Source organism: Physeter macrocephalus, chromosome 7 (assembly GCF_002837175.3).
Source record: "Physeter macrocephalus isolate SW-GA chromosome 7, ASM283717v5, whole genome shotgun sequence".
Lineage (NCBI taxonomy): Eukaryota > Metazoa > Chordata > Mammalia > Artiodactyla > Physeteridae > Physeter > Physeter macrocephalus.
In genome coordinates this window covers 8361257-8385143 of record NC_041220.1, presented here as the reverse complement: position 1 = coordinate 8385143, position 23887 = coordinate 8361257, and the positions used below count along the sequence as shown (strand labels likewise).

At 37.1% G+C, this 23887-nt stretch overlaps 1 protein-coding gene across 2 annotated transcripts; it reads right to left on the bottom strand.

Moving 5' to 3' along the window:
- Nucleotides 1–6: 6 nt before the first annotated feature.
- APELA (apelin receptor early endogenous ligand) lies at nucleotides 7–23365 on the bottom strand. Of its 2 annotated transcripts, none has more exons than XM_024126627.3 (3): nucleotides 23088–23365; nucleotides 21812–21901; nucleotides 7–135 (listed from the first exon to the last, which is right to left on the bottom strand). In XM_024126627.3, the coding sequence occupies exons 1-2, from the start codon at nucleotides 23161–23163 to the stop codon at nucleotides 21813–21815; spliced, it is 165 nt and encodes a 54-aa protein (XP_023982395.1). In that variant the 5' UTR covers nucleotides 23164–23365; the 3' UTR covers nucleotides 7–135; nucleotide 21812. The 2 variants fall into 2 exon arrangements, with proteins under 2 accessions (XP_023982395.1, XP_023982394.1); XM_024126626.3 differs by lacking the exon at nucleotides 7–135 and adding an exon at nucleotides 13443–17754 and having other exon boundaries at nucleotides 23088–23360.
- Between the last annotated feature and the right edge of the window lie 522 nt (nucleotides 23366–23887).

Below are 23887 nucleotides of genomic sequence, written 5' to 3'. Positions count from 1 at the left end.
CTAATAAACCATCCCGTTGCTTTCAAACAATTCCTTTTCATACAGAAACTTCTAAGCAATCACACTATTACGTGGGTGGGTATCTTTTCCTTCACTCCTCTTCTGGTAGACCTGGAGAAGTTAGATAGAGAAGATCTGGATTTGGAAGCAAAGGAGAAAGAAACACATAATAAGAAATGCTATCCAGCAGACCAATTTACTCATGCTTAATTTCTTTTTATAACCAATGAATTATGCAAAGTTACCACGGTTTTTCAGTGCTAAAAGCAACTTCATATTTTCTTACCTTTCAATATAAATACAGCACTGTATTTGTTTAAAAGTCTGAATTTATGCTATTAAAGAGGTTTTACATTAAATTATTTTTCATCTAATAATCTTTATTTGCTCGGTGACCCACATTGGTAGTCTCAACTATTTTTTTTAATATTATGGATATTGATTCCTGATATTTATACCAGCTAAGAAAGTTATTTGGAGCAGGTCAAAGAAAGATATCAGAACCAAAATCTTACTTTGGGGTATTTTATTTAACAAACAGAATCGTCCCAGAGAAAGACAAATACTGTATGATATCACTTATATGTGGAATCTAAAAAATACAACAAACTAGTGAATATAACAAAAAAGAAACAGACTCACAGATATAGAGTACAAACTAGTGATTACCTTTAGCGACAGGGAAATGGGGAGGGGCAAGATAGGGGTAGGGGATTAAGAAGTACAAACTATTATGTATAAAATAAACTACAGTGATATATTGTAAAACGCAGGGAATATAACCAATATTTTATAACTGTAAATGGAGTATAAACTTTCAAAATTGTGAATCACTATATTGCACACCTGTAACTTATGTAGTATTGTCCATTAACTATACTTCAATTTTTAAAAATTGTTCTGAGGAATCTTAATACTACAAGACTATTTAATAATTAGTACTTAGCAATACATTTGAAATATATGGTAGGGGAGAGTATAACTAATTTTCACTTAAGAGGATAATGGATCTTTTACAGGAAGAGAATTACTGGTGCCAGGGTTTCCCTAGGCAGTATACATTTTTTAAAATTTATTTCCAGCTTTAGTAGAGATATAATTGACATATAACAACATTGTGTAAGTTTAAAGTGTAAAAAGTGATGATTTGATACAATTAACATTGCAATATGATTACCACCATAGCTTTAACATCTCCATCATGTCACTTAATTACCATTTCATTTTTGCTGTGAGAACATTTAAGATCTACTCTGTTAGCAAATTTCAAGTATATAATATAGTGTTGTTAATTATAATCACCATGTTGTAAATCTCAAAAACTTATTCATCTTTCAAAAAAAGTATAAATGACTTAAAATATTATATTAGTTTTAGGTGTACAACATAGTGATTTGATATTTTTATACAATACAAATTATCACCACAAGTCTGGTTACCATCTGTCACCAGACAAAATCATTACAATATTATAGACTGTATTATTCCCCATGCAGCACATTTCATGCACATGACTCATTTATTTCGTAACTGGAAGTCAGTACCTCCATATACCTCACCATTTCACTCAACCCCTGATCCCCATGCCCTCTGGCAACCACCAGTTTGTTCCCTTGTTGACGAGTCTGCTTCTGTTTGTTTTTTAGATACCATATGTAAGTGAAATCCCTTGATATTTACCTTTCTCTATATGACTTATTTCGCTTAGGGTAATACCCTCTGGTCCATCTGTGTTGCCGCAAATGACAAGATTTCATTCTTTTTTATGGCTGAGTAGTATTCCATTATATGTTTATACAATCTTCTTTACTAATTCATTGATCAATGGACACTTATTTTGCTTCCATATCTTGGCTATAGTAAATAATGCAATGAATATAGGGGTGTATTTATCTTTTCAAATTAGTATTTTTGTTTCCTTTGGAAAAATATCCAAAAGTGGAATAGCTGGATTGTATGGAGTTATATTTTTAATTTTTTGAGGAACCTCCATATTGTTTTGTTTTGTTTTTTTGCGTTACGCGGGCCTCTCACTGTTGTGGCCTTTCCCGTTGCAGAGCACAGGCTCCAGATGCGCAGGCTCAGCGGCCACGGCTCACGGGCCCAGCCGCTCCGCGGCATGTGGGATCTTCCTGGACCGGGACACGAACCCATGTCCCCTGCATAGGCAGGCGGGCTCTCAACCACTGCGCCACCAGGGAAGCCCCTCCATGTTGTTTTCCGTAGTGACTGCACCAATTTACAACTCACCAACAATTCCCAAGGGTGCCCTTTTCCCCACATCCTTGAAAGCACTGGTAATTTATTTTGATAATAGCAATTCTGAGAGGTGTGAGGTGATATTTCGTTGTGGTTTGGATTTGCATTTCCCTGATAATTAGAAATTGTTGAGCATCTTTTCATATGTATGTTGGCCATACGTATGTCTTCGTTAGCAAAATGTCTATCCAGGTCCTCTGCCTATTTTTTAATCAGGTTGTTGTCTTTTTTTGATGTTGAGTTGTATGAGTTCTTTGTATATTTTGGATATTACCCCTTATTGGATTATCCTTTGAAAATATCTCCCATGACTAGGCTACCTTTTTGTGTTGTTGATAGTTTCCTACACTGTGCAAAAGCTTTTTAGTTTGATGTAGTCCCATTTGTTTATTTTTGCTTCTGTTGCACTTTCCTGAGGAGACAGATCCAAAAACATATTGCCAAGACTGATGTCAAAGAACATACTGCCTATGTATTCTTCTAGGAGTTTTATGGTTTCAGGTCTTACATTTAAGTTTTTAATGCATTTGAATTTATTTTTTGTATGGTGTCAGAAAGTAGTCCAGTTTGATTCTTTTGCATGTAGTTGTCCAGTTCTCCTAACACCATTTGTTGAAGGGGCTGCCTTTCCCCCATTGTTTAATCTTGCCTTCTTTTTTGTAGATTAATTGACCGTAAGTGCATGAGTTTACTTCTGGCCTCGCTATTCTGTTCCATTGGTCTGTGTCTGTTTTTGTGCCAGTACTATACTGTTTTGATTACCATATCTTTGTAGTATAGTTTGAAATCAGGGACCATGATACCTCAAACTTTGTTATTCTTTCTCAAGATTGTTTTGTTTTTCATGTTTCCATACAACTTTTAGAATTATTTGTGAGAAGAATGCCATTGGTATTTTGATGGGGATTGCATTGAATCTGTAGATTGCCTTGGGTAATATGGTCACTTGAACAATATTAATTCTTCTAGTTCATGAGCATGGTATATTTTTCCATTCGTTTGTGTTATCTTTAATTTCTTTCATCAGTGTCTTAAAGTATTCTGAGTATAGGTCTTTTATCTCCTTGGTTCGATTTACTCCTAGGTATTTTAGTCTTCTTGATGGAATTGTAAATGGGATTGTTTTCTTAATTCCTCTTTTTGCTAGCCCATTGTTAATGCATAGAAATGCAACAGATTTCTGTATATTAATTTTGTATACTGCTACTTTACTTAATTCACTGATGAGTTCTAGTAGTTTTTTTTAATGATATCCTTAGGATTCTATGTATAGTATCATGTCATCTGCAAGCAGTGACAGTTTTATTTCTTCCTTTCCAATTTAGAATTCTTTTATATCTTTTTCTTGTCTGAGTGCTGTGGCTAGGACTTCTAGTAGCAAGAGTGGGCAACCTTGTCTTGTTCCTGATCTTAGAGGAAATACTTTCAGCTTTTCACTGTTGAGGATGATATTGGCTCTAGTTTTGTCATTATATGACCTTTATTATGTTTAGGTATGGTTTCCCCACTTTTTTGAGACTTTTTATCAAAAATAGATGTTGCATGATGTCAAAAGCTATTGAAAAGATCATATGACTTTTATTCAATATCTTAATGTGGTTCTATCGTATTGACTGATTTGTGAATATGGAACCATCCCTGTGATAAATCCCACTTGACCATGGTGAATGATCCTTTTAATAGATTGTTGAATTCGGTTTGCTAATACTATGTTGAGAATTTTTGCATCTATATTCATCAGTGATATTGGTCTGTAATTACCTTATTTTGCGTTGTCTTTTTCTGGTTTTGGTATCAGGGTGATCCTGGCTTCATAGAATGAGTCTGGGTGTTCCTCCTTCTTAAATTTTTTACAGTACTTTAAGGAGAAAGGTGTTAACTCTTCTTTAACTGTTTGGTGGAATTCACCTGTGAAGCACTCTGGTCCTAGACTTTTGTTTGTTGGGAGTTTTTTGATTACTGATAAATTTTATTACTGGTAGTAAGTCTGTTCATATTTTCTATTTTTTTTCTGATATAGTCTTGGGAGATTGTACATTTCTAGGTATTTATCCATTTCTTCCAGGTTGTCCATTTTATTGGAGTATAATTGTTCATAGTAATTTCTTATGATTTTTTGTATTCCTGTGGTGTTAGTTGCAAGTTCTCCTCTTTCATTTCTAATTTTACTTATTTGGGCCCTTTTTCTCCTTGATGAGTATGGCTAAAGGCTTATCAATTTTCTTTATCTTTTCAATGAATTATCTCTTAGTTTCATTGATCTTTTTCATTTTTAATTTTTTTGTTATTATTTCATTTATTTCGGCCCCAGTCTTTATTATTTCTTTCCTTCAACTAACTTCAGGTTTTGTTTTTCTTTTTTCTAATTCCTTTAGGTGTAACGTTAGATTGTTTACTTCAGATTTTTCTTGGTTCCTGAGGTAGGCTTGTCTCACTATAAACGTCCCTCTTTGAACTGCTTTTTGCTGTGTTCCATAAATTTTGGATCATTGTGTTTCCATTTTTCTCTGTTGCAAGGTATTTTTTGATTTCCTCTTTGATTTCTGTAGTGACTTACTGGTTGTTTAGTAGCATATTGTTTAGCCTACATGTGTTTGTGGTTTCTTTTAGTTTTTTTCTTGTAGTTGATTTCTATACTCATACCATTGTGGCTGGAAAAATTACTTGATGATTTCGGTCTTCTTAAATTATTGACGTTTGTTTTGGGACTTAATATGTGATCTATCCTGGAGAATATACCATGTTCAGTTAAAAAGAATATGTATCCTGCTGCCTTTGGCTGGAATACACATACACACACACACACACACACACACACATACACATACACACACATTTATATATATATAAAGTTTATATAGTTTGTAAATATATTTAAGTCCGTCTGGTCTAATGTGTCCTGTAAGGCCAGAGGATTTTAAAATCCCCTAATATTATTGTGTTACTGTCAATTTCTCCCTTCATGTTTATTAATATTTGCTTTATGTACTTAGGTGCATATATATATTTCCAATCTTCATATCATTTGTTGGATTGATCACTTTCATTATGTAATGTCCTTCTTTGTTTCTTTTTACAGTTTTTGTTTTGAAGTCTATTTTGTCTGATATAAGTATTGCTATCCCAGCTTTCTTTTTGTTTCCATTTGCAAGGAATACCTTTTTCTATCCTTTAACTTTCAGTCTGTGTTTTTAGATCTGATGTGACTCTCTTGTAGGCAGCATATATATTGGTCTTATTATTTTTTTAATCTACTCATGCACTCTTTTTCTTGGAGAATTTAGTCAATTTACATTAAAGTTATTTATTGATATGCACTTATTGCCATTTTGTTAATTGTTTTCTGGTTGTTTTGAGGTTCTCTTTTGTTCCTTTTTTCTTCTTTTGCTGTCTTTTCTTGTGATTTTATTGACATATCTTTAGTCAATCAAATCTTTGGACCCCTTTCCCTTTTTTTGTGTGTGTATATACTTTAGATTTTTGGTTTGTGGTTACTATGAGGTTCATATATAACAACCTATTTGTAAACGTGATTTTTTTTTAAGTTGATGATCCCTTAAGTTCCAACACATTCTAACAAATCTGCACTTTTACTCCCCACTCCCGCAACATTTTTGACCTCACATTTTACATCTTTTTGTTTTGTGTATCCCTTCACTACTTATGGGTATGGGTGATCTTACTACCTTTGTCTTTTATTTAACCCTGCCGCTAGCTTTTTAAGTGGTTGATCTACTTACCTTTACTGCATGTTTGCCTTTACCAATGAGACTTTTCCTTTTGTAATTTGCATATTTCTAGCTGTGGTCTTTTCCACTTAGAGAAGTCCCTTTAACATTCTTATAAAGCCAGTTTAGTAGTCAGGAATTCTTAGCTTTTGCTTTTCTATAAAACTCTTTATCTCTCCTTCAAATCTGAATGATAGTATATTCTTGGCTGTAGGTTTTCCCTCTCATCACTTTCAGCATATCATGCCACTCTCTTTTGGCTGGCAGAATTTCTGCTGCAAAGTCAGCTCATAGACTTAGGGGGTTCCCTTGTATGTAATTAGTTTATTTTATCTTCCTGCTTTTAAGGTCATGTCTTTATCTTTAATTTTTCCCATTTTATTTGCAATGTGTCTTGGTGTGGACTTCTTTGGGTTCACCTTGTTTGGGACTCTAAGTGATTCCTGGATTTGGAAGTCTGTTTTCTCTCCCAGGTTAGGGAAGTTTTCAGGTATTATTTTTCAAATAAGTTCTCTGCCCCTTTCTCTCTTCTCTTGCTAGGACCCCTACAATGTGAATGTTAGTATGCTTGATGTTGTCTCAGACATCTCTTAAACTATCTTCATTAAAAATGAGGTATCACCTCACACCAGTCAGAATGGCCATCATCAAAAACTCTACAAACAATAAATGCTGGAGAGGGTGTGGAGAAAAGAGAACCCTCTTGCACGGCTGGTGGGAATGTAAACTGATACAGCCACTATGGAGAACAGTATGGAGGTTCCTTAAAAAACTAAAAATAGAACTACCATATGACCCAGCAATCTCACTACTGGACATAAACCCAGGGAAAACCATTATTCAGAAACCATAATTCATGCACCCCAATGTTCATTGCAGCACTATTTACAATAGCCAGGACGTGGAAGCAACCTAAATGACCATCAACAGAGGAAAGGATAAAGAAGATGTGGTACATATATACAATGGAATATTATTCAGCCATAAAAAGGAATGAAACTGAGTCATTTGTAGAGATGTGGATGGACCCAGAGACTGTCATACAGAGTGAAGTAAGTCAGAAAGAGAAAAACAAATAACATATATTAATGTATATATGTGGAATCTAGAAAAATGGTATAGATGATCTTATTTACAAAGCAGAAATAGAGACACAGACATAGAGATCAAACGTATGGATACCAAGGGGGAAGGGGAAGGTGGGATGAATTGGGAGATTGGGATTGACATATATACACTACTGATACTGCGTATAAAATAGATAACTAATGAGGACCTGCTGTATAGCACAGGGAACTCTACTCAGTGCTCTGTGGTGACCTAAATGGGAAGGAAATCCAAAAAAGTGGGGATATATGTATACATAGAGCTGATTCACTTTGCTGTACAATAGAAACTAACACAACATTGTAAAGCAACTATACTCCAATAAAAATTTTTTTTTAAGTTTTTTTTTTCTCTTCAGCTTGGGTGATATTCACTACTCTCTCTTCCTGTTCCTTGATCCGTTCCTCTGTATCATCTCCTCTACTCTTGATTCCTTCTTGTGTATTTTTTTACTTCAGTTATTGTATATTTCAGCTCTCTTTGGTTCTTCTTTATATTTTCCAGATCTTTGTTAAACTTCTCACTGTCTTTATTTTCTCCCAAGAATGTTGAGCAACTTCATCATCATTGCTTTGAACTCTTTATTGGTTAGATTTTTTAATCTCTACTGCACTTAGTTCTTCTTCTGGATTTTTATCTTGTTCCTTTGTTTGGAACAGATTCCTCTGTTGCCTCATTTTGCCTAATTCTCTGTATTTATTTCTAGGTCTTAGGTAGGTCAGTTAATGTTCCAATCTTGGGATAAGTGGCCTTAGGTAGAAGACATCCTATGCGGCCCAGCAGCACACTCCTCTCTGGTCATCAGTTATATGCGCTAGGGGTGTCCCCTATATTGGTTGTGTGAGTCCTTCAGTTGTGGCAGGGCTGAGTCCTTTGGGCATGTTGGTAGGTGGGGCTGACCCCCTGCTCAGTTGGCTGTCAGGCTTTGCTTCATGTGGTGGCTGCCAGTCCACTGGTGGACAGGGCCAGGTCATGGTGATGCTGGCCGTGTGTGGCCCATGCATCCCAGGGCTTGTACTAGCCAGTTGGTTTGTAGGACTGGATACCAGCATGGCTGGCTGTGCATCCAGGGGATTCCTGGGGCTTGTCATAGGCAGTTTGTTTTGACCGCTTCCCAAAGACATGAAAACAGTCTCTTGCTTCATTTCTAGAAGCTTCTTTCTCCTTCACTTTCCTGATAGTCATGTTGGAATGTCAACTATAATTTAGCAGTAAGAATATGCAGGTATGCCTCTTCTAGGAATCATCTCTCAACTCAGACTGTCTAAATTTTGAACATAAAAAAGAGATGAGTTTTTTTGCTTATGAGCGAGGCAAAAACTAAAAGTATTCAGTGTTGGCAAGAGTGTGGGGAGTACACATTCTCATGACTTGTTATTGGAAATGCAAAGTGGTGAAGCTTTTCTAGAGAGCAGTTTGCCACTAAGTACCAATGTTTAAAATATGCATAATTTGCAGAGTACTTAAAGTGGTGGTATAAGGAACTCTGTGGTCCTTCTTCCCTGTGAATCAACTATAGCTGGTGAATTTTTTTTTCCAAAGTATTTAAAGTTTACAGAAATTGTCTTAAGGGAGTAGAGCAAACAGAGAAACATTTATTCAGGTGCTATAGGATGAAGTTTTCCCCCAAAACTCATATGTTGGAACCTAACCCCAGTGGATGGTATTTGGAGGTGTGGCTTTTGGGAGGTGTTTAGGTCGTGAGGGTGGAGCCCTCATGATTGGAATTAGTGCCCTTATAATGTAGAAACCAGAGAACTCCCTACCACCGTGTGAAGACACAGCAAGAAGATGACCATCTATGAACCAAGAATAGGCTCACACTAGACACTGAGTCTGCTGGTGCCTTGTTCTTGGACTTCCCAGCCTCAAGAACTGTGAGAAATAAATCTCTGTTGTTTATAAACCACCCTGTCTATGGTACTTTGTTAAAACAGCTTGACAGACTAACATAATAACAGAAAAATCTAATGACAAGAACCAGAAATGATAAATAAGAAGGCTGATATAACAACTCTATAAATATATACTTCCTTTCCTTTCTTCCCTCAGCTTTAAAGGACCTAAAATTGTATAAAGTGAAAATTATGACAGAGTTGGATGTGTTATATATATACATATGTGTGTGTGTGTATGCAATATGTATAACTATAATAGAATTAAAAGGGAAGAGACAATAGCACTATATATGGATTTCTACATCTTACTGGACTTAAAATAGTATAATCTGAATTAGATTCAGATAAGTTTAGATATGTATTGTTTAAGCCCTAGAGCAACCACTAAGAAAATAACGTGGTGGAAAAAAGTGAAAAGAATTAAAATATTACACTAGAAAATATTCACTTAATGCAAAAAAAAAAAAAGTAAAGGAGGAATGGAGGAACAGAGGGAAAAAAATACGTGAGACATAGAAAACAAAAAGTAAAATATCAGGTATACGCCCAGCCATATCAATAATTACACTAGGGCTTCCCTGGTGGCACAGCGGTTGAGAGTCCGCCTGCCGATGCAGGGGATGCGGGTTCGTGCCCCGGTCCGGGAAGATCCCACGTGCCGCGGAGCGGCTGGGCCTGTGAGCCATGGCCGCTGAGCCTGCGCATCCGGAGCCTGTGCTCCGCAACGGGAGGGGCCACAACAGTGAGAGGCCCGCGTACTGCAAAAAATAATAATAATTATTATTATTATTACACTAAATGTGAATCTATTAAACCATTCAAAAGGTCAATATTATCAGACAGTAAAAGAAAAATGATCCAACTATATGGTCTACAAGAGACACACTCTTTATTCAATGTCACAAAACAGATTGAAAGTAAAAGGATAGAAAAAGATAATATGCAAACAGCAACCATAAGAGAACTGAAGTGGATATACTAATGTCAGATAAACTCTAAGACAAAAATTATTATTACAGACAAAGACATTTTATAATGATAAAAGGGTCAATTGAGAAAGATAAAATAATTATGAAGATATATACACCTAAAAACAGAGTCCCAAAGTACATGAAGCAAAAACTGACACAATTGAAATGAGAAATAGATGATTTAACATCAGGATGAAATTAGGAATCAATAGCAAATCTGAGAAATTCACAAATAATTGGAAATTAACAACACACTTCTAAACAACCATTAGATCAAAGAAGAAAACACAAGGGAAATAAGAAAATACTTTGAGATGAATGTGAAAACGTATGGGATGCAGCTAAAGTTGTGCTTAGATGAAAATTTATAACTCTAAACATCCATATTAAAAAAGAAGATCAATAAAGATAAATAAAAGAGAAGAAATATGTCAATCAATAGGCTAACATTCCACCTTAAAACACTAGGATAAAAAGAGCAAATGAAACCTAAAGCAAACAGAAGGAAGAAAATAGTAAGGAGTAGAACAGAAATGAATGAAATAGAGAATGGGAAAAATGTAGAGAAAATGAACAAAACCAAAATTTGGTCCTCTGAAAAGGTCAACAACATTGACTAACCTTATCTCGCCTGACCAAGAATAAAAAGGAAAAGACTCAAATTTGCAAAACTTTGGAATGAAAGAGAAAACATCACCACAGACCTTATAGAAATACAGAACAAATTATAAATATTCTGTATCGTATGCCAGAAAGTTAGATAACTTAGATGATATGAACAAATTCCTGGAATGACCCAAACTACCAAAAGTGACTCAAGAAGAAATAGTGAAATCTGAATATACCTTTAACAAATAAAAACATTGAATTAGCAAGTTAAAATCTTTGACAAAGAAAAGCCCTAGGCAAATGGCTTTACTGGTGAATTCTACCAAACATTTAAATAACTAGTATTAATCCTTCACAAACACTTCCAAAATATAGAAGAGGTAGAAACACTTCCCAACTCATTCTATGAGATCAATGTAAGTAACCCTGATACCAAAACCAGAAAAGGACATCACAAGAAAAGAAAACTACTACAGACCAATGTGAATGTATTGATGCAAAAATATATTGAAATACTAGCACACTGAACCAGCAATATATAAAAATCATATCTAGTGGGATTTAACCCAGGAATGCAAGATTGGTTTAATATCCAAAAATCATTTACTGTAATACATGGTTTCAATAGAATAAAGGATGAAAATGCACAATAGTAATAGATAAAGAGAAAACAGTTGACACAACTCAACACTTTTGTTTCATGATAAAAATATTCGACAAACTAGGAACAGAAGGGGTCTTCTTCAACCTGATAAAGGACATCTACAGATTTCCACAGCTAACATCATACTGAATGGTGAAAGACTGAATACTTTCCATCTAAGATCAGGAATAAGACAAGGATGTCTGTTCTCACCACTTCTGTTCAACATCGCACCAGACTAGTTAGGGCAATTAGACAAGGAAAAGAAATAAAAGGCATCCAGATTAGAAATGAAGAAGTAAAACTACATCTATTTGCAGATGACATGAGCTCATACATAGCAAATCCTAAGGAACCTACTAAAATCTATGAGAATTAATAATTTCATTAAGGTTTTAGGATATGAGGTCGATAAGCAAAAATCAATTACAGTTCTATATATTAGCAATGAATAATTCAAAAATATAAATTAAGAAAATTCCATTTACAGTAGCACCAAAAGAATAAAATATCAGGAGTAAGCTAAACAAAAGAGGTATAAAAATTGTATTCTAAAAAATTATAAAATGTTGAGATAAACTAAGTTAGATCTGATTACAGTTGACCCTTGAACAACATGGCGATTAGGGGCACTGACCCTTCACACAGTTGAAAATCTGCGTATAACCTTACAGTTGGCCCTCTGTATCTGCGGTTCTACATCCGCAGATTCAATCAACCATGGGTTGTGTAGGACTGTGGCACTTACTTAGTGAAAAAAATCCACATAAGTGGACCTACACAATGCAAACCCATGTTGCTCAAGGGTCCATGTTCATGTGTTGAAAAATGTAATTGTGAAGATGGCAATACTTCCCACATTGATCTACAGATTAAAGATGATGCTATCCAAATCACAGCTGGCTCTTTGCAGAAACTGACAAGCTGATATTAAAATTCATATGGAAATTCAAGGAACCAGAATAACCAAAACAATCTTGAAGGACTACAAAATTGGAGAACTCACACATCCTGATTTAAAAACTTGCTAAAGTAATGCAATAATCAATAGAACTATTATAGGATTAGTTCAAGGATTGACATTACATCAATGAAATAGAACTGAGAGTCCAGAAATAAACCGTTAACATTAGTGATCAACAGATTTTTGACAGTAGTGCCAAGGTAATTCAATGGGGGAAAGAATAGTAATTTCAACAAATTGTGCTAGAACAATTGGATATCCATATGCAAAAGAAGTTGGACTCCTTCCTCACACCATACACAAAATTTAACTCAAAATGGATCATAGACATAAATGTAAGATACAAAACTATAAAACTTTTAGAAGAAAATATAAATGTAAATATATGTGACCTTGGATTAGTCAGTGGTGTTTTAACGTATAAAGCACAAGCAACCAAAGAAAAAATAGACAAACTGGACTTTTACAAAACTAAAAACTTTTGTTCTCAAAGGACAACACCAAGAAAGTGAAAGGACAGTCAGTAGAATGGAAGAAACTAATTTGCAAATCATATATCTGATGAGGGCCATGTATTCAAAATATATAAAGAATTTTTACAACTTGACAATAAAACAAGTCAATTGAAAAACATGGGCAAAGGATGTGGATAGCTGTTTCTCCAGAGAAGATAGACAAATGGCCAATGGATACATGAAATATGCTCTACATTATTAGTCATTAGGGAAATGTAAATCAAAATCACGAGATACCACTTCACATGCACTAGCATGGCTATAATAACAGGTACTGGTGAGAATGTAGAGAAATTGGAACACTTATATATTGTTGTTAGGAATGTAAATTGCTGTAACCACTGTAGGAAATAGTTTGGCGGTTCCTCAATAAGTTAAACACAGAGTAACCATATAATGCAGCAGTTTCACTCTTGGGTATATACCCAAGAGAACTGAAAACATATGTTCAAACAAAAACTTGGACATGAACGTTCAGAACAGAATTATTCTTAATAGCCAAATAGTCATGGTGGCTTACTCCCTTGCCATAGCAAGCTCTGAATAAATAGGCTTTGCTTGTTCTCATTGAGATGATCTTCCTTTCTTCCTGCAGAGTATTACCACTCCACGTGAAGAGGTAATTGAAGCCAAAGGAATGGCTGAAACGGAGCAGGAGAGAGCAGAGAAACTCCACCATGCAAGTCTTTCTAGATAAGATAACACCTGCCTAGGAGCCAGAGAGTCAGCTGAGAATTTAGCAGAAAAATATAAGTATGGTATCCTGGAATTTAAGGGAAGGGATTTTTGCAGATTGAGTGTAGTCAGTTGCTAAATTCTGCTGAGAAATCAGAGGGAAAACTAAGCAAATGAAGATGATTGACGTTATTTTAAAGAAGGTGTAAGATTAGAGTAGGTTAAAATGTGAATGGAAAATAATGAATTGGAGATGAGGAGTACAGAAGACTCATTTGAGAGCCTTGAGTAAGGAGTGTGTGCGTGTGTTGTTTTACTATGTAGTCTTACCAGCGTTTAAACCTCAGCGTTGACATGACGATCCAGAGGGCAAAGAGAATGAAGACAGTGTGAAAGTGGCAGTTTGAGATTCCTGAGAAAGTGGGAAGGGATCCACACACAGATAGAGCGACGGTCATACCTTCCATGAAACCCAGAGGAAGAGGAGGGTCAGGGTGGGCAGAGTAGGAGGCGGATTAGATGGGAGTCTTGTTTTATACTTGGAGACTGAGGGATGTACCATGTGATGACTTCTCTCTTCTCTGTGGTGTGAGGCAAGGCCATCTGCCCTAAGATTAGGGCCTAAAATTTGAGGTGAATCGAAAAAGTTAGAAACAGTTATTGTGGAGCGCAAGGCAGCAAGGTGACCACAGAAATGTAGGTTTGCTGTACAGTTTGGGATTCGATGAAGAATTTGAAGCATTTCCAATCTGACTTCTTATGCATTCTCCAGCAGCAATATAACATGCCTGTTTGAAGACTTCACGATTCTTCCAGAACAATGAGATGAAGACAGAGCAGCAGGAAAACATGTAATACTGGCAGCAATTATGGAACTAATGAATTATACAGTCTTAGCAGGAGAAAGGGACCAGTCAAGGGTCAATGCTCTGGAAGGCCTGATGGGGTTAGAACGGTGGCAGTGGCTGACCCAAGCTCTAGGCATGAGCACAGGTGTGCAGGGCTGAGACCAGTGAAGGAGGCCTTGGGAAAGCCTGTCCTTTCTGCCTATTTTTCTTCTCTAATAGAATTTTAACAAAGCAAAGCAGAAGACATGTGGCTTGCATTATTATTTTATTTATAAATATTCTGAGTGGTAACAGGTAAACTGTCAAGGATTTTAATTATAAATTAGCAATAGTCTGAGGAATTGTAGATACACTGACAAGATTTTGCATGTTTCTGGTGAAAATTGCTAATAATTTTGTTCAGATCAGGAAAGTAGAATTCATCTAACATTTTGATATTATTGGTAGTGTGGAGAGAATTGTGGCATTCAATATCACACATCACTATTAAAAAAAAATACATCCAAAAGTGGAATGGATTGAAGAAGTTAATGATAAGTGATTTTGTTTTTCTCAAGTCACTTAAAAAATATTCTCTTGCTATTGTCTAAGAATAATATATTTTTCAAATACATTACTGCTATGCAATAATAAAGTTTACCTGATATCACTAGGTCACTAATTGAATACATAATTGAGAACAAACAAAAAATGTATGCTGCAAAGAAATTTTAGATTCCTAAACATGTTAGACAACAGCTACCTTAACTAAATATCTGCAAAAAGAATTATTACACACTTTGTAATGAGAAATCAGTTTCCAAAGTGAAGAATACTCTGAAATTTGGCTTTAGTCCATCATATACATATTTTGCATAGGGCAATGTGCATTTATTGTAATAATATATATGTAAAACATAGCTGTATATTTAAATATTCAGTATGTTCTATTGTATATATTATCATAAAGGCATCAGGGTCTTTAAAAAAAGTTTTATTTATTTATCGGTAAATTAGGAACATTAGGAATTTTCTCTGACGTGGTCTTTGGACACTAGACTATGATTAATTGAGAAAACAGTAATTTTCTATATTTTATTTAGTCTTGAGCAAGACGTCCTACAGATACTATAGTCCATGCAAGAATCCCCTATACTTCAAGCTGCTCTCCACTATTCACACACTATAAAGGTTTATAGTCTAAACTTTAGGGGCCAAGTCTTATCTTCAAGGAGCTCACATTCCAGTACTGGTAAAATTTGATGAAATAAAGTAGAATGTGATAAATGACTTTAAAAACCTACTGATAAAAATGCAGTGATTGTTGAGAGTGGAAAATTATTTTAAGCTATTTGGATGAGGGTGAGCCTCATATAGGAAATGGAGTTGGAAGAGAACCCTGGGGGAGAGGCAGGGTTTGAACTTGGTGAGATGCGGGAGTAAGAGTTCAGTCTGGCAGTTAATATCAGGGAATAGAGCTGAGAATGTGTGTCGGGGCCTGACGGTAGTACCTCTTAAATACTAAGACAATAAATATTGATAAAAGTTTCATTTCATTTCTTTGAGCAAAATTTTCGGAGTGTCTGCTGTATTCCAGGCACTGTTTTCGGCTGAAGATAGGAAGATAAATAAATACAACCCAATGATGAGAGTAGCTAAGCTACCCCACGGTGTTGCTGCCAGGCATGCATTTTGTGTGGGGCTTTAAACTGACACCAGCGCCTCCCACAAACGAAGCACATGCCCTGGAGAGCAGTGCAAGGTCACAAGCAAATGGAAGTTCCTGACGTGACTACCCCAGCAGCTCTTGTGATCGGCAGTCTCCCTGTCTCCCAGGGCCTGGTTACCTTATGTGCCCCTTAGATAAGACCCCCTGGGGCTTACCAAAACCATGCTCTTTTGGTCTGAATTGACTGATCAGGCCCTTGCCCAGGAATCCAGAGGACTCCACCACAGACCCTACTAAAGGCACGTGTGTCCCCCAGGTCCCCTCTCTGTGTCTGCACTCTGCCTTGGCCTCCCCATGTGGCCCCTTGAGGCATGCCGGGTGCTTCCTCCAGGACTGTCATAAACTTCTCTATTTCAGCGTACCTGTGGTCAGCTGTTGCAATAAGGCTCACTATTCTGTACTCTGAGCTCCACTTAACAAATGTTAATTTAACGAAGTCAGAACACCCACACTCTGCCTTCAGAGAATTTCTAGCGTGTGGAGGGAGGTAGGGAGGAGCCCAGTCAGTTAACACGTTATTACAGGGCAGTGAGTCGGGTATTTTGACAGAAGTATGCAAGCGGGGCTGACAGCAAAAAGTGAGCATCTAATAAAATTTGTAGGGGTAGCAAAACCAGGGAAGGTGTCTTGAAGGACGACTTGATAGTGAGGAAAAGAGTTAAGTAGGCAGAAGTGTAGCTTGAGGAAGGGCAAGAGATGAAGAATGGACTGACTTTAAAGCCATGTTAATAATTCTAGCTACTATCTGTTTAGCACTTAACTATTGCTAGGTACAGTTACGATAAGGTACATACCATTACCAGCTCCATTTTACAGGTCTGGAAGTGAAAGGAGGCTTAGAAGAGATAAGTGACTTACCAGAGATCACCAGTGGGCGAGCTGTGTGGCCAGAGCTAGAACCTAGGCTGTGCCATCTTAACTCTTTATCCACTCTGAGAAAGGGCAGGGGAGAAGAGGTGATGCCGCAGAGGTCCCCTTTGTAATGTGTCGTTTGTTAAATTATGGGAGTTCTCACTGTCCTGAAGGCTCCAGAGACAGTTAAGGATTTTAATCAAGGTGTCACATGATTAGACTTACAGTTTAAAAAGATCAGATGATAAAACAAAAAATGGATTTTCCAGAAGAGACCTGGAGGCTGGAGTGATCAGTTAAGGTGTGGCAGTCATGTTGGAGAGATATGACAGGCACTGAAATAGTAGTAAAGAGGTGAAAAGGAGGAAGCAGGTTGTCAGGTAGAAATGACAGGCTGAGCAAACAGAACTGGACACTAGGGCACTCTGCTCAGAAGTTTGGGTTGGGACAGTACCACGTTATGCTTCACAGCACAGTGCCTAATACACAGTAACCTTGAGAACACAGGGGAAATATCTGAGTGGAAGGAATTACAGAATTTGCTTTTAGCTATTCATTCAGTCGCTCATCAAATATTTCTGAAGAGCTGATGACCAAAGCAAAGTTCCTGTTCTCATGAAACTTACATTCTAATGATGAGAGGAAGATGCTAAACAAACAGAGTAAATATATGTTATGTCACATGGCATTCGGTATCATGGAGAAAAACAGTCCAGGCAAAGGAAAATTGGAAATATCTGGGGCAGGGTGAAGAATTGTTTTAAGACTTTATTTTGGTACTGCTTTGTTACATAAAGGATCATCAGGCAAGTCCTTCCTGATGCCATGCGTGGTACTGGACCAGAGAGCTGAGTTACAGGAAGAGCTGTGCAGAAGCCATGGTGGAGATCTGCATGTGCACTGTGGCCATGGGCTTCGGGTATCTGCAGGGCAGCTGAGGTGATTCCCGGTAGGCAGTTGGACACCCTGTACAGGTCCTGAAAGGAATAGTGATTTATTCCAGAGATGGTCAGAAGGGAGCAGGGTATCTTTGAAACCAAGGAATATTCATTCTACAACTTGACCCATGGAGACAGCTGATGTGTTCACTGAATTAGAGAAGAAGGAAGTCACTAGGGACCTTTCCCAGAATGCAGTGGGAACAGTGCATTGAAAATACATGGGAGGAAAGGAAGTAGCCACTTTTCGAGAAATTTGGCTGTGCAGAGAAGAACCTGAGCTGGTCACTAGAGAGCACTGTGGGGCCAAGGGTGCACCTTTTTTCTTTTTCTTTTTTTTTTTTTAAGATGAAGTAGATCAGTTTTGACATATTGAACATGCTAGGGAAGAAAGGGAGTAATTGTTGCATCAAGGTTCCTGAGGTGTGGAGAGATGAACCATAACCAAGAAAGGAATCTCCTAATGAAAGACCAGGAGGGGAAAACAGAAGACGCTGCAGATGTAGATGTTGGTAGTTTGAGGGCAGGGTCTGGTTTTGAAGCTTGATTCCCTCCGTTTTCGCTGGGAGGAGGAATCATCTCTTGCTGTGAGTTGGATAAGGAGGTTAAAAAGTTTAAGGAAACTGGGGGTCATTAAAGGCTTGAAATATAACTGAATGGGAATCAGAGGTGCTTAAAAGGAAGAAGAGTTACTTGCAGAGAAGCGCCACTAAAGTTGGAGGTGAAGTGCTCCACCAAAGTGCAGATTCTGTGCTGAAGGCAGAGTTGGCTTTCGGATAAGACAAAGAGGCAGAATAGAGTGGAAGGGCCAGGACAATAGGACAGTTGCATAGGGTTTGGAGGCCGAGCAGAGATTTGGTCAGGGGTGGGGGGATCATGACGTGAAGGGCGTAGGAGTCAGGCAGACAGTGTGGAGGCTGGTGGTCTGGGTGTGGAGAAAGCACACCAAGCCCCAACGTAGGAGTGGCATGAGATAATACGGCTGAATCTATATACCAAACAGACCCACAGGCATAGAAGACAAACTTACTGTTACCAAAGGCACAAGGGAGGGATATGGGGATTAACAATACAGCTACTATATACATAACGTAGAGAAGCAACAAGGACCTACTGTGTAGCACAGGGAACTGCCTTCAGTAGCCTGTAATAACCTACAGTGGAAAAAATCTGAAAAAACATATAACTGAATCACTTGGCTGTACACCTCAAACTAACACAATATTGTAAATCAACTACTACAAAAAAAATTTTTTTAAGGCAGAAAATAGAAGCATTTACATTTGAGTGGTAATCAAGGGTCTCAATTTTAAAAGGTAACTTTACCAAAAATATTTTCATAGCCATTACCTCTGGGAAAGGAAAATGGGCAACAGAGGAGGGCGGAAGGCTTTGACTTTTGACTTTACATTCTTCCAGACTGTTAGAAAAACTGTTTTACCGTGAACATGTACTATAACTATTATTAAAAGGCTAGAAAGAGTATGTGTTAACGGAGTGTGTCGTTACCTAGAGCACATATTTATCGATACAGTCAGGGCTGTAGTGAGATGATACTGTTGGAAGGGGACATCATTAGAGTCCCTGCCTCAAAGCCCCTACCTCATTTCCACATGAACCTATAAGCTCAGATTTCCTGACACCCTTCTTTTGCTTGCCTTCACTGTAATTCCCTTAGGGCTGAAGGTCATGCCAAAATATTTGTGAGAAAAAGTATCAGAAAATAAATTTTATATGGCAAGATTTTCTATTTAATTACCTCAACAGTTAGGAAATCTCACTGAGGATCTTTGAGGAGGACTCTGTGAGAAGGAAAAATTGACGGGAGTAAAGGTAATCGGGCTTTCCCATCAAGTGAGCTGAAAGTCTAAACCACTCTAAAAGGTTAATCTGTAAAACTTCAAAGTCAAATGTTTACCTTACCTATCCCTTTACAGTCTTCCTTGACCCTAACTGAATGAAGTCAAGACATGTGATTTTATCTAAAGCATGTAGAAAACAGAGGGGGACAAATGAAGAGAGATTCAGCCTCAGAGTTCCACTACTTATGTCTATAGTGCCTTTATCTAGTAGTCAAAGTACCTTTGTTGCAAGACACATAAAAAAGATGCAAGTATTTAGGGCAGTGAGAATCATGCTATCAGACTTGAAGATAGCACTTAGAGCACTGGTTGAGCAAGATCTTGGGAAATTATCTTTTTTTTTTTAATTTTTAAGAAAATTTTATTGAAGTATAGTTGATTTATAATGTTTTAACTTCTGCTGTACAGCAAAGGGATTCAGTTATACATATATATTTTTTTCATGTTCTTTTCTATATGGTTTATCACTAGATATTAAATATAGTTCTCTGTGGGGAAATTAACGTTTTTCTTTCAATGGCTCTTATGCTGGATTCCAAAATGTGACTTTTACACATTCTTCAAAGAACTGTAGCTGGAATGTAGGACTAGTCTAAACACTGAGAAAATGGATGCTGTAACCTGAGCAGTTCTTTAAAAGGATTACCCAACTTTTGTAAAGGATTGCTATTATTAAATAGTTTATATGGCTTCGACTTACGTTTCCCTTTGGTTTACAAATTTGGTTTATAGGTCAAAATTTTCCTTAACTTTGACAATTCAAATTTCACTACTCGATCTTGTTTACTTACAGCCCTAGTTTTTATGGCAGGTGTTTTGTGGAGAAAGCCAATATAACCTGTGGCTGACTAAGGGCTTTTGTTTGCATTTGTGAGGCATCCTTTCCTGCATATGCAGGAATTCTCTTGCTACCGTGAAATGCCTCTTTGTTATCTGTGGAGAAGTGCTGGAAAAATCTTGAACTTCTCCACTCCTCCTGAGCACAGATTTTACCGTTATTTATATGAGAGACTGAAATTCATTATCGACATACACCAAAGGATTTTTTAACATATAAAACACTTTGAGTGTGTTTTAAAACTAAAAGTTAAAGCATGTTTTAGTCCCTATTAATTGGCTTCTCAAGAACTTCCTCCTGTATCTTTCTGGATTTCTCCACCAAATTTCTTTTTCATATTTTGATAGCAAAGAGTCAGTTGTTACAGATGCAGGCGTAGAGAACTTGGGTTTTTGTCTCAGTCCTCTTGGTAAATGCTTATTATTGAACTGCTCTTCCTTTATTTAATATCCTACTACAGGGTCTTCACCGGTTTGAAAAGCATGTATTAAACACCAGGCACAGCAATCATTCTTTTCCCTGAATGCATATAGTGCCGTAAATGCTCCAGTCCACAGGCCAAGTGAATAGGCTAATTTAGCAACTGCCTGTGTTATGTTAAGCAGCTGAGGGATATTTCTATGACTTTTTTTTAAAGGAAGCTATCTTTCATGTGAATTAAAGCGCTTAAAATAATTACAATGGAATGTCAAGTTTCTTATTTTTTTAGTGTGAGGTGACAAACTTGGGCGGCGTTTGATGTTAACTGATTGAAGCAGTATTACTGGTGATGGTGGTAGTGTAAAATCAGGAACAAAATTCTATTCAGAATTTATCCTTAAAGATGCAACAACCATCAAGACCAATTCTATTCGTGAAGCTGGAAAGCTGCCATGTCATTAATGTTAAGTTGATTTTATATATGAAAAGAAATATTTTCAGGAAAAATAAATTTCTAACTATTGAGGCTAATACATCATCCATTTGGTGGTGTTGGGCAAACGTGTCCGCATGCTTTCGAGCATAGAGTGGTGTCAATGGGAAACGTGCTTGCTCCGGGTAGCACAGGGAGCTATTCAGAGAGTTTCAAAACATGTGTTTAAAGATACCTTTATAATTAATTACATTCTCCTCGTGCCTGATCTTTTTAATTATGCAAATTTTCACACACACACAATAGTATTAATCGCCATATAACTGTCACTCAGCTTAAACAATTATCAAGATTTTCCTACATTTTCCGCCTCCGTCCCATTAAATGATTAAAGCCGTTCCCAAACATCATTTCATTTCGCTGTTAGTATGCACACCATTAGCGAGCATCACTGACGTCACTCTAAAGCCATGTAAGCATTCTCAGGTATATCTAATCTGGAACATTGCCTAAACGTAGTAAAACTCTTTCCATCAGAAATACCTCAGGGGAAGGGCACTCGTGAATGGAGAGGCATACATCTCCTCTGAAGGCAGTTGTACCTGTGCAATTTTCTTCTCAGTGCCAAATTAGCTGAAAAAAAAAAAGAGGAAAATATCAGGGGCATTTACAGAAAATTAGTTGTTGTTTAATCTGAAGACTGTGAGGGAATACTTTCGGTCCATATTATACTGTGATTATTTGCTATCTGTTCAGATGTGACTGTGATATAAAAAATTAATGGGATGCAAATTCAGGACGGGTGTTCCTAACAGTTCATTGTTCATGGTGGGATTCAGTAGTAAAATTCTTCTCCTACATGACTTCTTTTAAATGTTTCTAGACTTCTTAGTTTACGTAGTGAATTAATCACAAATATTTTACAAGACTGTTGTCCAAGTTGCTCTGTATTTTGGGAGGAGAAACAATTTGAATAGCAATTGCTGTAAACAGTAAGAAGGGATCAGCTGCTTTCTGAATTGCTAATTTGAAACTTTTTTCTTATTTATGTAAAGAGGTCAGATCAGGAAACGTCATTTGAAATAGTCTCAGTGATCAAGCTTCTAACTAAAAGGCAGAGACTGAATGTTTAACCAGTTAGGCACCATTTTCTGTTGTAAATGGAGAAGTATATTATCAAGTGAATAATCTAACGTATTTAGATATAAATGGTGTCACCTTTCTATTTAAATTTGGGTTGGCTTTTTCCTTAGAAAACTTTCTAATTTTTTTTTTTTTTTACTTGGCAGCGCTTTGAAATCTTAGATATTTGGTTCTGAAGTAAAAGCACTTTAAAATAACTTTGTTTACTAAATCCCTGTTAGTTAAGAACAAATGACTGATAATAATCCTTGAAAAATGTGTCAAGTAAATTAATATTATTTATCTTGACCATACATATTTTTGCCTTTTTTTGGCTCTGTAAGCACAATAATACTAAAATGGCACTTTTTAAAGTGACACTTCTAACTATATATCTAGAAATAACAGCTCTCTTTTTACTTATAAGAGCACCATATCTATGACAGCTTTGGGATCAATTTTCTTCGAATTTAGAAAAATAGTGGTCAACTATTTATCATCACTCTAAAATCCAGCTATTTTTTAAATATCCAAATAACAGACCTCACGGGATAGACAACATACTTCTGAAATCCTACACCCTCACCCCCAAGCACACCTACGCGATTTTCAACAGGGACACAGTCATGCTCAGAGGCCCAGTCACACCAACAGGCACGAAAACGAGTCACTCGGTACAAATCCGTCCAAGTCCTACCTGGTCTCTGTCCGTGGATAAGTAGAAGACTCATCATAAAAACAAGAAACAGAAAAAAGAATTGTTGCAATCTCATTTTTCTGCCACACTACGGTAGAGCAAAAGCTGGCAAGGTAAACCCAACAGTCTTTGAACAGTCTCTGCGGTATCTGTGTGGCTCTCCTCACATTCTGAGGACAAACCTCAGAGCACAGCCAGCTGCCTTCTCAAGAAAGGTTAATGATCCCTGCAGATAAGGTTACTGGTGCTGTTTTGCGGTCGGAGCCCCTCGGCCCCAGACCCCTCCTCCCGCCCCGGCCACGCCCCTTGATTTCCATAAGTAAATATTGGTGAAATAAACCAGTCAAGTGTCCTGTGACTTGGGTGGAAATGTCCGCCGCCCGGCTCCGAGCAGGGTGTGGAGAGTGTGTGTAGAACCACACACTGGCCTGGCTCCTTCCCTCACCATTTACATCTGTTTACACTTTGCAGTGTGCACATCGGTGTCACATGCAGAAAACCAGAGGAATGACAGGAAGTCTCTTGTCCCTTTCAGAAGGAAATCTGAAGCTCTAACTTAGACTGCCAAATGCTTTGTGGTAGGACATGTGCTGAAATGCTTTCTCTTTTCCAAACCTACTGCAAAGTGGTGCCTGTTTGCCCCAAATCTCTAAATTGCTTAATCTATGTGGGGTTTACATCAATAAACATTCCTGGGATTTAGAATGTTCTGAAATAAATCTGAAAAGTGTTCATCTTTTTTGTAAAGTGTAATTTCTAAAGTAATAGAGATCATTTTCATCTGCAGTACATCCAGGATT

Coding starts and splice junctions, on each gene's coding strand:
- APELA (XM_024126627.3), bottom strand. CDS start 23,163: ATGAGATTGCAACAATTCTTTTTTCTGTTTCTTGTTTTTATGATGAGT. Junction 21,902..23,087: donor TATCCACGGACAGAGACCAG/GTAGGACTTGGA, acceptor TTTTTTTTTCAG/CTAATTTGGCACTGAGAAGA.